This window comes from Sus scrofa, unplaced genomic scaffold, assembly GCF_000003025.6.
Source record: "Sus scrofa isolate TJ Tabasco breed Duroc unplaced genomic scaffold, Sscrofa11.1 Contig53, whole genome shotgun sequence".
Lineage (NCBI taxonomy): Eukaryota > Metazoa > Chordata > Mammalia > Artiodactyla > Suidae > Sus > Sus scrofa.
Genome location: NW_018085237.1, coordinates 318141 through 332153, shown reverse-complemented (window position 1 = coordinate 332153; position 14013 = coordinate 318141). Strand labels below are relative to the sequence as shown.

The 14013-nt window shown below is 35.4% G+C and overlaps 1 protein-coding gene and 1 pseudogene across 1 annotated transcript; both read left to right on the top strand.

The window, feature by feature from the left end:
• Positions 1 to 281: 281 nt before the first annotated feature.
• On the top strand, positions 282 to 1247 carry LOC102161097 (annotated as a pseudogene).
• Positions 1248 to 11270: 10023 nt separating this feature from the next.
• LOC110258886 (olfactory receptor 5W2-like) lies at positions 11271 to 12167 on the top strand. The gene has a single exon (XM_021082127.1). The coding sequence runs from the start codon at positions 11271 to 11273 to the stop codon at positions 12165 to 12167; it is 897 nt and encodes a 298-aa protein (XP_020937786.1).
• Positions 12168 to 14013: the final 1846 nt, after the last annotated feature.

Below are 14013 nucleotides of genomic sequence, written 5' to 3'. Positions count from 1 at the left end.
GACTCCCAGAAAGTAATATATCTCATGAATGACATCTAGATTCAGATCAATGTTCCTCAACTTTATTTCTCAGATAATTTTTGCTATTGGGGAATAGAATAATACATCTTTAAATAGGGGATACTATTTAAATACTGGTTAATATTATGAGTAGAAAAAGGCACTCAAAGGAAGAAATCATGTTCTCTTTTACAATATTTTGCCAATGTACAGGAATGTTACACATGCATGTGTCATTTTTTTGGTCATTTTCTCAGAAGTATAGACAAGAAAAGAGAAGAATGGATAGAGGGCATTGCTCCTCCTTGACTGAATTCATTTTCTTGGAAATTTCTAATAACCTGGAGAACAAAGGGACCCTATTTACCACATTTTGACTTGTTTACCTGATTAATCTTCTGGCAAAACTTGGAATGATCACGTTAATTCAAATGGACCCCCAGCTGCACATGCCCATGTACTTTTTCCTCAGCCACCTCTCCTTCTGTGACCTCTGCTATTCCACAGCAATTGGGCCCAAGATGCTGGTGGACCTACTTGCCAAGAACAAGGCAATCCCCTTCTATGGCTGTGCTCTGCAATTCATGGTCTTCTGCGTCTTTGCAGATGCTGAGTGTCTTCTGCTGGCAGTGATGGCCTATGATCAGTACAAGGTCATTAGCAACCCCTTGCTAGATACAGTCTGTATAGAGTCTCTATAGCTTTATAGAGCTCTGTAGAGTCAGAATGTCTAACATGTCCCTGCACATGGCTGGGGTTTATATGGTGGCAATGGCAGGTGTTTTGATACACATGACACTAGCATTCCACTTATGCTTCTATGGGTCTCATGATATTAACCATTTCTTCTGTGACATTCCCCCTCTCCTACTGCTGTCTTGTTCAGATACGCAGGTCAACAAGTTAATAATATTCACCATTTTTGGCTTCATTGAATTGAGTACCTTTTCAGGAGTCCTTGTTTCTTATGATTATATAATTCTGTCTGTCTTGAAGATCCATTCAGCTGAGGGAAAGTCAAAGCTTTTTCCACCTGTACTTCCCACCTCACTGTCATGGCAATTTTCCAGGGAACTATGCTCTTCATGTATGTTAGGCCAAGTCCTTCATACTCTCTAGATCAAGACAAAATGACCTCATTGTTTTACACCCTTGTGATTCCCATGTTAAAACCTGTGATTTACAGCTTAAGGAACAAGGATGTGAAAGAGGCCTTGGAAAAACTGAAACGCAAAAATTGGTTTTAAATATTTATACTACACACACATAGACATCGTATTTGTAAAATTAATTTTCATGATTCCAGAAAAGCAATCATGTCTCAAATACTTTATTGATAAAACGGGTATTTATTTTAAAGCCCAATCTTAATAAATGTTTCAATACCCCAAATATATCATACTTCATTATGTGTTTAGAATTTATATATATTACTTCCTCTTTGTAGAGGCAACCTTTCCTATATTGCCAATTTTTTGGTTCATGCTTTCATTCAAACCATAATTTGATATATTTAAATTTATTGTATGTTTACTAAGTGAACTTAGAACATTTAGTTTCTTTGAATTAAGCTTTTAATACAAAGTACATTAGGTAGTATCCATACCAATGAATCTTATAAGCTATTTGAAGTAACTGACATTAAGTACCAAATAACTCATTCTAATCTCAATATCATCATGAAGTAAATACAATGGATATTAAATCCAAGGAAAGTTTCCAAATCTAGTGTAAAAAGAGGCTTAACTGAATTTTCATTCTCAAATATAAAAAAGACTCATGTTGGGGTAGGAAAATATAGCAGGCAGAGAGTATGATAATTAGAGAGGTCTGGAGATGGAAAAGCCTCCACTCTAGAGGTAGACCTTTTAGAAGTAATGAAGTTTTGAGGAAGGAAAAAAGTTAATTCTACCCTCCTATGTTCTGTTGGCTGATCTAAAATTATATTTATGTGAGATAGATTAACAAGAGAAGAAAATGCAAATTTAATTATGTACATGAGGAGAGCATTGTCCTACAATGCTCCCTTGTGCTTTTCAAGGGAACCTTGTAGGATGCTATAACCTATCAGTAGGTATCATACCAGAAAAAAAAAAAACACATGAATAATACATATTTTTATAATAGCCTTTAAGGGTTTCCAATACACCATATATTCTTAATTAACCAATACTCTTCTGAAACTGTCACTTATGAGCAGTAGCATGGGAAAAAACTGTTTGGAAAATATAAATCCAATAAAAGTAGAGTATCAGCGGATTACTGTTTAAAATTAGAGAATGTTGATATGTAATCTGATTAACCCACTTCCCTCCCTTATGATAGCTATATCTTACAACATCTAAATAGTGATTTTACCTGCATAATGATTGTTTTATATGATCTAGTGCATATTCATTACCGAAAAAGAATTTTAAACTCTATAAATGAATTTCCAAAAATAGCATTGATTCAATAAACTGTAGGCTTTCCTCTCCCTGAATTTTAAGCCAGAGGGACGGTAAAAAATTTCAGAAGGTGAAATACTTATAAATAGAACACTTTTTAGTGGTCTGTTATTACAACTCAGAATTTCATTGTCACTTTGAAGGGTATATCCACATTTATTAATGTTCTGGGAAAAATATGAATATCTAAATGTAGGATTATGACAACTGCAATTGAAATGTCAAGTATTGGTGAGGATGTGAATCATTCGTATACTTTGAGAACAGAAATGCGAATTGCACCGTACTTTGTAAAACCTTATGCTTATGTCTGCTAGACCTGGACATATAAGTATTCTATGTTCTAAACACAGCAAAGCAATGCAAAATGAGTGAACATATTAACTCAAACACATGCATGGAAATATTCATCATGGAATTATTTTCAGTAGTATAAAATAGTACTGGAGTTGACAATTTTTTTAAGTGTTAGCTATTGTACATTTTAGGGTTTTTAAGCCTTAAAGTTGTTATCATAACCACTTATGATTGCCATGTCTTATTCTAGAGCATAAATACATAAATGGTATGCCCCAACTCCAATAAAACTTTACATACAAGTTTCCTGAGAGCATACACTAAGAAATGGTGTTTCCCACATCCAATGAAACTGCATGCACCATATTTTCCTGACATTTGCCCTAGATTAGATAAACTACTTCATGGTAAACCTGCATGTTGGAAAACTACACAGCAGTGAAGATGAATTAGATATTTCCACATGAAACAACGTGGAGAAATCTAACAAACATAATACTGAGTACAATGAGCAAGACAAAAAAGGGGAAAAAAAACCTACAATTTTACTGCTATACACATCACGAAATTACCAACTAACTTATGTTGGACATCAACTTGAAATGGGTCTATGAGATGATTTCGGAGATGTTAGTCATGATCATTTTTTGTCCTAGTTGTAATTGAAGGGACCCTTTTCATTTCTGAAGGGTAACTTTTCCCTTATTTGCAGGGTAATTTTTCTTTTTCTTTTTTTGTAATTTTTTTGTCTTTTTGGGGCCACACCCACAGCATATGGAAGTTTGCAGGCTAGGGGTCGAATGGGGCTGTAGCCACTGGCTCAAGCCACAGCCACAGCAATGCCAGACCCAAGCTGCATCTGTGACCTACACCATAGCTCATGGCCATGCCAGATCCTTAATCTACTGAGTGAGGCCAGGGGTCAAACTTGCTTTCTCACGGATGCCCATCAGATTTGTTTCCACTGAGCCATGAAGGGAAATCCTATGGGGTACTTTTTCGAATGAAAATTTTCTGTATATGTATTACGCTCTAAATAGATTTTTCAAAACCAAAGTGTTTTCTCAGATTGTAAGCAACCACAAGATTTTATGTTTCAATCTAGTAGTTTCTTGTTCACAGTGTATTCATAAAATTCTCATATTATTAAAATTCTCATATTATTGCTTGTAGAACAACTGTGTCTTTGTCCACACACAGGCCATTCTAACGTTTCCTCTGGAAGCAAAGAAATTCATGTACTTTGGAAACAATATTGTGAAATAAAACCTGTGTCAGTGTTTCATGGATAGACAATTATTTTATGAAAAATGTGACCTTGAAGTTCCTGTCGTGGCTCAGTGGTTAACAAATATGATTAGGAACCATGAGGCTGTGGGTTCGATCCCTGGCCTTGCTCAATGGGTTAAGGATCCAGCATTGCCGTGAGCTGTGGTACAGGTCACAGACATGGCTTGGATCTGGCGTTGCTATGGCTCCAGCGTAGGCCAGCGGCTACAGCTCCAATTATACCCCTGGCCTGAGAACCTCCATATGCCACAGGAGTAGCCCTAGAAAAGGCAAAAAGACAAAAAAAAAAGGTGATCTTCTGGTAGACAGTTGCTTATGCACTATGCTTTTAGTGCCACTAGAGTTACCCAGAAACCTTTAGATATACATGAATTCTTTTTTTGTTGTTGTTTTGTTTGTTTGTTTGTTTTTGCTACATTTGTAGCATGCACAAGTTCCCAGGCCAGGAATCAAACCTGTGCCACAGCAAAAACAATTCCAGATCCTTAACCTGGTGAGCCACCAGGGAACTCTGAAGATGAATTCTTTTAACTTACTTCAATTTGATGTATAAAATTTCCTAATATATTTTTCCAACTCTTAAAAAACTCCATTCTTAGATGAGAAATTCTTCAGTAGCTAAATTGGGTTATTTAATTTGTAATAATAGTGTAGCTCCAGAAAGTCAGGTAAACCACTGAGGAGGAGAAAATGGAAAGCAAGTGGATCTATATAGTCTGAAGATCAGCCTTATTTAAGAAGCTAAGTTTAGGTCTTGGTTGAACAAAATGTAACAAGAGGGAAAAACTTGAGAGAATAACTAATTTGAAAAGAATCTGAAGAAAGGAACAAAGAAAATTTCACATCCTCAAAATGGGTGCCAGGAAAATAAAGAGTGGTAATAAGTAATGTGAGTAACACAAATGCATCCCTTTCTTGGATTTTAATGAGTAGACAATTACTAGCAAGCAGTTATATGGTTTGTCCTTTGGCTCAACAGTGTCCCCCACAAGAATACACTTAATATTTTAGCACTGGGGCTCATCACACGAAGGATGACAATTGAATTTAAAATCCATCAAAATTAGTCACTAAGAATCTTTCTTCCCAAATTTTAAAAATTATCACTGATTTTTTGCCTGATAAGTGATCTGGCTTTACAGAAAGCAAGGAAGGAGCATAGCAGCAAATAAGCATAAGAAACTTATAATAACCCCAAATTCCCAATCCATACTGCTCCCTCCCCCTCCACCTCGGCAACCACAAGTGATTTTCTTTTCTGTGGAAAGTTTCATTTTTGCCATGTATTAGGTTCCAAATATGTGATATCATATGGTATTTGTCTTTCTCTTTCTGACTTACTTCACTTGGTATGAGAGTTTCTAGTATGATAATGTGAGAAAAAAAGAATCTATACATGTATGTGTAACTGGGTAACCATGCTACACAGCGGAAAATTGACAGAACACTGTAAACTAGGTATAATGAAAAAAAATTAAAATCATTATATGTAAAAAAGAAACTTATAATAAAACAAACACATGAAAATAAATTTTGTTTCCCTGTTAACTTCCAAGTGAGATTTCTAAATAAACAAGAAAGCATCTGGAGTTCTCAAGTGTAACCCTGACATATCCTGTTAATAGCAATTTAGAATAAATTAGATAGTATATTAAACATGTGATATTGTGCAGTAATAAAAGTGACAATATATGAAAACTCCTAATACTATTCTAAAATTGTTTTTTGTCCCTTGAGTCCATTTGAAAGGATTTCCATAAAGATACATTGGATATGGTGAGTTTGATTAGCACACAATCACTCATTTGCTTATGATATATATAGTTAAATAGGCATTTCTGTATATAAATTTCCCTCTTTCCACTAAAATAATATTTAAAAACGCAAAGATGTATTTACAATTGTATAAAAACCAGAATGTGGATGAAATAAATGGGTATACATTAATGTAAAGGTGTACAATGCCTCTGTTCAGAATATTTTGTATGTAAATATATTTATTGAGGTCTCATTTTTTTAGAAATCAGGTAATATGTACAAGGAAACATGGTTATCTCTATACAGTGTGATTTGTGTTGAATTTTTCTATTTTTATATAGAATAGTGAATTGTCACAATAAGTTTAATGGATGTGCATGTGTGTGTGTGTGTGTTTGTGTATGTGTTGTACATTTTTGTGTTTGCATTGTCTATTGTGGAATTAAAACAGGGCACCTTTTGGGGGGATTGGTAAAGCATAAATAACAAAAGTTTGTTGAGTGTAATCCATAAACATTTTAACCAGGTGAAATGATTGGACTTTGAAGAGAACAGGAAAAAAAGCATAGTGGGAAAAGTCTATATTTCTACTTTGATAACCCTACTTATATGAAATATTCAACAATAAACCATATGGTTATATTTTTCACTCCTTTCTTTTTCTTTTTCTGTTTTTGCATTCTAGGGCTGCACCAGCAGCATGTGGGATTTGCTAGAGGTTGAATCAGAACTGCAGCTCCAGTGTACACCACAGCAACAGCAATATGGGATCTGAGTCATGTCTGCAACCTACACCACAGCTCCCAGCAACACTGGAGCCTTAACCCCTTGAATGAGGCCAAGGATCAAACCTGTGGCGAGTTCATTACCGCTGAACCATGATTGGAAATCTTTTTTTTTCCCCTGAGAATCAAATATTGAAAAACCCAGGTAACAGACACAGACATATTCTAAGTTACTCCAGAGACAACACTGAATGGGCATATAGAGCCACAGCCAAGACAAACCACAAGTTTAGTCACAGGTACTAAAATTTCTGGGTGGGAAACTTTTTAAAAAAATTTTAAAGTTGATTTGCAGCATTCTGTCAATTTCTGCTGTAGAGCAAAGTGACCCAGTTACACAAATACATACATTATTTTTCTCATATTATCCCCCATTTGTTCCATCACAAGTGATTGGATATAGTTCCCTGTGCCATTGCCTATCCACTCCAAATGCAGTAGTTTGCATCTACCAACCCCCTACTCCCAGTCCATCCCACTCCCTCCCTCTCCCCCTTGGCAACCACAAGTCTGCTCTCCATGTTCACGAGTTTGTTTCTTTTCTGTAAATGATTCATTTGTGCCATATACTAGATTCCTGATATAAGGAATATCATATGGTATTTTTCTTTCTCTTTTTGACTTACTTCACTTAGTATGAGAATCTCTATTTCCATCCATGTTGCTGCAAATAACATTATTTTGTTCTTCTTATGGATGAGTAGTATTCCACTGTGTATATACCACATTTTAATCCATTCATATGTCAATGGACATTTAGATTTTTTTCCCTGGATGGGATCTTCTTATTAGTTTTTTCTTCCTAGTTATTTTCTTCTTTTCACCAAAATAGAAAATATCACCTCTAGTAAACAAAGTTGCATCATATATTATGGAGAAAGTATTTATTAATCACATATTTTTACACAGAGTGAATTAGGGGAGAATTTAGTGATGTAAGTGCTAAGTGCTATTGAATGAAAATTATATACCCTCTAGTAGATTCAAAAAGAAACAACATAATATTGGCTATTTTCTATTCAAGTAAACTTTTCGTCAGTTAAAAGCAGATACATGTTGGGAGTTCCTTCTTTTTTACTGTGGGTAAGTATCAGACTGCAGCTTCTCAGAGGCACAGGTTTGATCCCTGGCCTGGTACAGTGGGTTAAAGGATCTAGTGTTGCCATAGTTGCTGTGTAGGTCGCAGGCGCAGCTTGGATTCAATTCCTGGCCTCAGAACTTCCATATGCCATGGGCGCAGCCATTTAAAAAAAAAAAAATAGAAGTGGAGTTCCTGTTGTGGCACAATACCACAACAGGAAAAGACTCCAACCAGGAACCATGAGGTTGGGGGTTTGATCCCTGGGTGCTGCTCAGTGGGTTAAGGATCTGGCATTGCTACAAACTGTGGTGTAGTTCACAGGTGAGGCTTGGATCTGATGTTGCCATGGCTGTGGTGTAGGTTGGTGGCTACAGCTCCAATTCGACCCCTAGCGCATGAACCTCCATATGCCATGGGTGTGACCCTAAAAAGCATGAAAAAGGATAACCTGACCCCCTTGCTGTACAGTGGGAAAATAAAAAAAAAAGCATAAAAAATGCTATTTTTTATAATAAAGGCATGAACTCAAAATAAAGGTTTTTTAGTGTTACTATGAATGCTACCAATTTTAAAAGTAATCACTATTAAATTATAGTCATAAGTGGCATTTGATGTTAATTCAAGAGAATGTATATAAATGTGTGTGTCTCTATATATGTATAGACATTTCCTGACGAGTACGTGTGTGTGCTATAGGAATGACTATAAACATTACCCCCGCCAATTATTAAGCAGAATTAAAGGAATACTAAAGGAATGTAACAGCTGCATACATACACCACATACCAAGACCTACCACCCTGCCTCCTCCACTTCATTTCAATATGTGTCCATGCACATAGAAAAACACACTCACACGAATGTAAATAGGATACACACACATATACACATACATTAATATTGTTTCTGGAAAGCAAAGGACAGGGCTTGCTGACATTTTTCTTCCAATGGCAAATGATAAAATTGCCAAACTATACAAATCAGTGTTATAGGAGTAATATTTTATGCAGCCCTTCTTCAAGCTGTTAGTTTACTACTTGAGTGTAATGAACCTAAACTGTTCTTGTTGGAGTTCTCTTGTTGTGCAGCACATTAAGGGTTCAGCATTGTCATTGCTGGGGCACAGGTTTGATCCATGGCCTGAGAATTTCCACATGCCATGGTGCAGCCAAAAAAAAAAAAAAAAAAAAAGACTGTTAAGGGAACATGTCATTAATACATCATCAATTCTTATTTATATAAATAATTGGTTTTGACTCACTAAATACAGAGGAAATTTTAAGATGAATTAGTCATTAATACTTGTGAGTCAATCACTGTTCCAAAAGTGAAGAAATAGCACAGATATAAAACAAGAAGGCTTTTCCCATTTTTCATCTCTAAAGATTATTAGGAGAATTCAGGTATTTTCTCAAATCACACCTGTATTCACTATGAATAAAATTTAAGAATTGAATTTAGATACTGATTTTTTAAATCTGTTGGCATTTTATGCATTGCTTTTGACTTTTCTTCATAGACTTTTAGTATTGGAAATTAGCATACAGTGAACCAGATGGTGGAAGCTTCAGAGATTTAAGTCCCAAATGCTACCTAGTAAAATAAAATGCCACTTGTTTACTTTTTGCCATTAGTACCAAGTAGAGAAAGAAATGTTCACCTCAGGTATGTTCCTGATTATCCAGATTTAAAAATATAAGAGAAAACATTTACATTAAAAATGAGAGGCTTATAAATTAATCATTGTGTCCTTGCCTTTTCAGTTTAATAAACTCATCAATTTCGTGGTCAAAAAATAATATTTTCTTTGCAGAACTGGAAGAATCTATCTCAATTTATTAGTATCCATAAAATGATTGTTTTAATTTTACTGTAGGTACACAGGAAAGCCTTTACTCTTTTATCATTGGAACAATATATACATGAGCTTGAGATTTTTAAAAATATTTTATAAAAAAATTAGTTACCATATTATAAAGAGTAATATTTGCAAATTTAACTCCATGTAAACCACATGCCATATATATTCAAGTTAAAAAAATTACTGACATTCTTTTTTTCTTTTTTTAATTAAAGTATAGTTGATTTATGTTATGTTAATGTCTGCTGTACAGCAAAGTGACTCAGTCATACATATATATACAAATTATTTTCTTGTGTTATCTTCCATCATGGTCTATCCCAAGAGAATGGATATAGTTCCCTGTGCTGTACAGCAGGACCTCATTGCTTATCCGTTCCAAATGCAATACTTTATATCTACTAACCCCAAACTCCCAGTCCATCACACTCCTCTCCTCCCCCTGGGAAACCACAAGTCTGTTCTCTATGTCTGTGAGTCTGTTTCTGTTTCGTAGAAGGTTCATTTGTGCCATATTTTAGATCCCTCATATGTTATATCTATCACTGACATTCCTATTCTTCTCTTAACAGAGATATACATACATGCAAAAACAACAGACACAAACTCACACACACACACATCTGTATATCGGACACACTTATTTTCCTTCATACTATTTTCATTTTTTTTACAATATGAAAATCTTTGAAATTAAAGATATGCAAGTGTGTGTGTTAAATTCTGCTGTATGCACTTTTTTTAAATCATTTTTCTTTGATGGATCCCGAAATTCATCTTTTGGCACCTGACAACTCCATAGAGAGATAACGAGTATAGTGGCAAAGCAATAATATATTTCTAGAATAAAGTTCAAAAATACTTCATGTCTCACCAAATTCTGAAGATAACTTAGAGCAGGACTAGTAACATAATCATCTTTATTATTATTAGTCATTTATATGCACTGGTTCCTAGAATTAACAGAAAAACTTATTTTATTTTATTTTATTTTTTATCTTTTTGCCATTTCATGGGCTGCTCCCATGTCATATGGAGGTTCCCAGGCTAGGGGTCTAATCACAGCTGCAGCCACCGGCCTACACCAGAGCCACAGCAACTTGGGATCCAAGCCATGCCTGCAACCTATACCACAGCTCAAGGCAACGCCAGATCCTTAACCCACTGAGCAAGGCCAGAGATCAAACCCACAACCTCATGGTTCCTAGATGGAATCATTAACCACTGAGCCATGACAGGAATGCCCAGAAAAGCATTTTAAACCAATGTTCATTAGAGCTGTTTTTTGAGAAACATAACAATGTCAACCTTTTTTGGTCTCCATGTTAGTTCTTTCAAACATAGAAAATGCTCAGTCCTATATTTTACAGCCTTATATTTCTAACACTGGTGTCTTGTTCTCGGTATTTTGAAAGTAGAATGAGACTTGCATTCATTCAACTATACCTCTAGAGATAAGAAATCTAGAAAAAAGTTCATAGAAAATTATATACACCATGATGGCATGCAGGTTTAGATAAAAGTTTTTTTTTTCAATGCCTATCATAGTTTTTTGTTTGTTTTTACTAAGTAGATTATAATGCTTCTTCTATGAAAGAGTGGGTACATGCTGGATAATTTTCTGAGCATAAAAAAGACAATTGCAGATAGAAATTGTGTTCTGCTTTACAGATATTTTGCAGATGTCTGGACATTTGTCTATCCTTTTCTTGATCATTTTATCAAAAATTTAGATAAAAAAAGAAAAAATAATGGAAAAAGAAAATTGCTTCTCTGTGACTAGTACTCTGGGGATGAAAGTCACCCTGTTTACCATGTTTCTACTTGTTTATCTCATTAACCTTCTGGCAAACCTTGGAATGATCATTTTAATAAGAATGGATCCCCAGCTGCACACACCCATGTACTTTTTCCTCAGTCACCTCTCTTTCGGTGACCTCTGCTATTCTATAGCAATTGGATCCAAGATGCTTTTCAACGTTTTGGCCAATAACAAGTCAATTCCCTTCTTTGGCTGTGCTCTGCAATTCCTAATCTCCTGCACCTTTGCAGATTCTGAGTGTCTACTGCTGGCAGTGATGGCATATGATCGGTACAACACCATCAGCAACCTCTTGCTCTACACAGTCAGCATGTGCAGCAGAGTGTGCTCCCTGCTCATGGCTGGGGCTTACATGGTGGGAATGGCAGACGCTTTGATACACACAACACTAGCATTCCACTTATGCTTCTGTGCATCAAATGAGATTAACCATTTCTTCTGTGATATTCCTCCTCTCCTATTGCTGTCTTGCTCAGGTACACAAATCAATGAGTTAGCAATATTCACTATTTATGGCTTCATTGAACTGAGTTCCATTTCAGGAGTCCTTGTCTCTTATTGTTATATTTTCTTATCAGTTTTGAAGATCCACTCTGCTGAGGGGAGGTTAAAAGCTTTCTCCACCTGCACCTCCCACCTCACTGAAGCTGCAATTTTCCAAGGAACCCTGCTCTTCATGTATTTAAGACCAAGTTCTTCCTACTCTCTTGATCAAGACAAAATAACCTCATTGTTTTACACTCTTGTGATTTCCATGTTAAATCCTCTGATTTACAGCCTAAGGAACAAGGATGTGAAAAAAAACCCTAGAAAAATTGAAAACTAATCTGAAAAATTTAAAAAAAAATGGCTTTAAAGATATTATGCATCTGCACACACATATAATGATTACTGTTTTTATAAAATCGTACGGTGTCGTACATGAGAAACATAATTTTCTCAAATTATTAAATAATGAGTATTTATACTAGAGTCATGCAATAAGAAAATGTTGGAGTTTCCCAAACTTGTCGTGCTTTACTATGGGCTTTGAATTTATCTATGAAACCCCCTCTTTGTTCATACATTCCTGACTCCTCTAATTACTGATATTCTCATTTGTATTTTTGTTCATCAAACATTATTTCAAATAGATTTATTGAGTGTTTGCTAAGTTCATATTTTTTCTTTTAAGTACTTTCCATTTCATGAAGAATCCAGTAGCCTGTATAAAACTAAATACTATAATCTAGAGGAATAAGCAAATATGAATTATCTAAGGACACAAATAATTCATAAGCAGGTTTAAAATTTTCATTAAGTAAAAAAAGACATAGGTTAAAAATCCATAAACAAATGTCAAAATCGAGTGGGCAGGAAGAAGGCTTTGTTGGATAGAGATATTTATTCTCAGTTCTAAAAATACTTAATTTGTGGAAGGAAAGATTTCCAGGCAGTTTGTCCAAAAGTTATAGATGTCTTGAGGTACATAGTTGTATCCTTTATAGAATTAAAAAATCCAATATGGATAGATGACAAAGAGCAATTAAAGTGCCTGGTAAATTACATCATTTACTATAATGATTAACTAACAACTCTTTCCACTTCTCAGCTCTGATTAAATGTTCCTTTTTATAGTTCACAGCCATATTCTTTAATCATGTGTTTAATATCACCCTTTTATTAAATCATTGCCTACAATATGCGACTGTCAACAATCTTTGCTGAAAGACTATCCCATCCTTCTTACCCAAAACACTTACACAGCATCTATGACACAAACTGGAAAGAGAAAGAAAGAGAGAAAGAGAGAGAGAAAAAAGAGAAAGAAAGAATGCCAAGAGAGGTTAATTTTTATTAAACACATATTCATATGAGGCAAAAGAAAAGAAATCACTGAGGCTCTTGTATGTATCTTAAAAATACATTTTTTTGGTCTTTTTGCCTCTTCTAGGGCTGCTCTCATGGCATATGTAGATTCCCAGGGTAGGGGTCTAATCAGTACTGTAGCTGCTGGCTTACACCAGAGCCACAGCAATGTGGGATCTGAGCCACATCTGCAACCTACACCACAGCTCACGACAACCCTGGATACTTAACCCACTGAGCAAGGTCAGGGATCAAACCTGCAACCTCATAGTTCCTAGTTGGATTTGTTAACCACTCAGCCAAGATAGGAACTCCACATTTTATATCTTATATCTAAATGCATAAAGTGGTTGGGAATGCTAAAAGTAGCAGAAACTTATAAAGTATTTTTTGAAAAATAATTAAACCTAATAGGTTTTTTCTGGGCATTTAGAAGATATTTAAAAACTTGGAGTTCCCATCATGGCTCAGCAGTTGGTGAACCCAACTAGCATCCATGAAGACACGGGTTCAATCCCTGGCCTGGCTCAGTGGGTTAAGGTTCTGGCATTGCTGTGAGCTGTAGTGTAGGTCACAGATGCAGCTTGGATCCTTCGTTGCTGTGGCTCTGGTGCAGACAGGTGGGTGCAGTTCAGATAGGACCCCTAGCCTCCGTATGCCACAGGCGTGGCCCTAAAATGCCAAAAAAAAAAAAAAAAAAAAAAAAAAAAAAAAAAAAAAAAAAAGAGAGAGAGAGAAGATAATTGATATCTATGCTCTAGTTTGCTGGTGATAAATCACTGGAAGTAGCTTGTTTAGTAAACAGGGACAAGGACATGCATTTG

Coding starts and splice junctions, on each gene's coding strand:
- LOC110258886 (XM_021082127.1), top strand. CDS start 11,271: ATGGAAAAAGAAAATTGCTTCTCTGTGACTAGTACTCTGGGGATGAAA.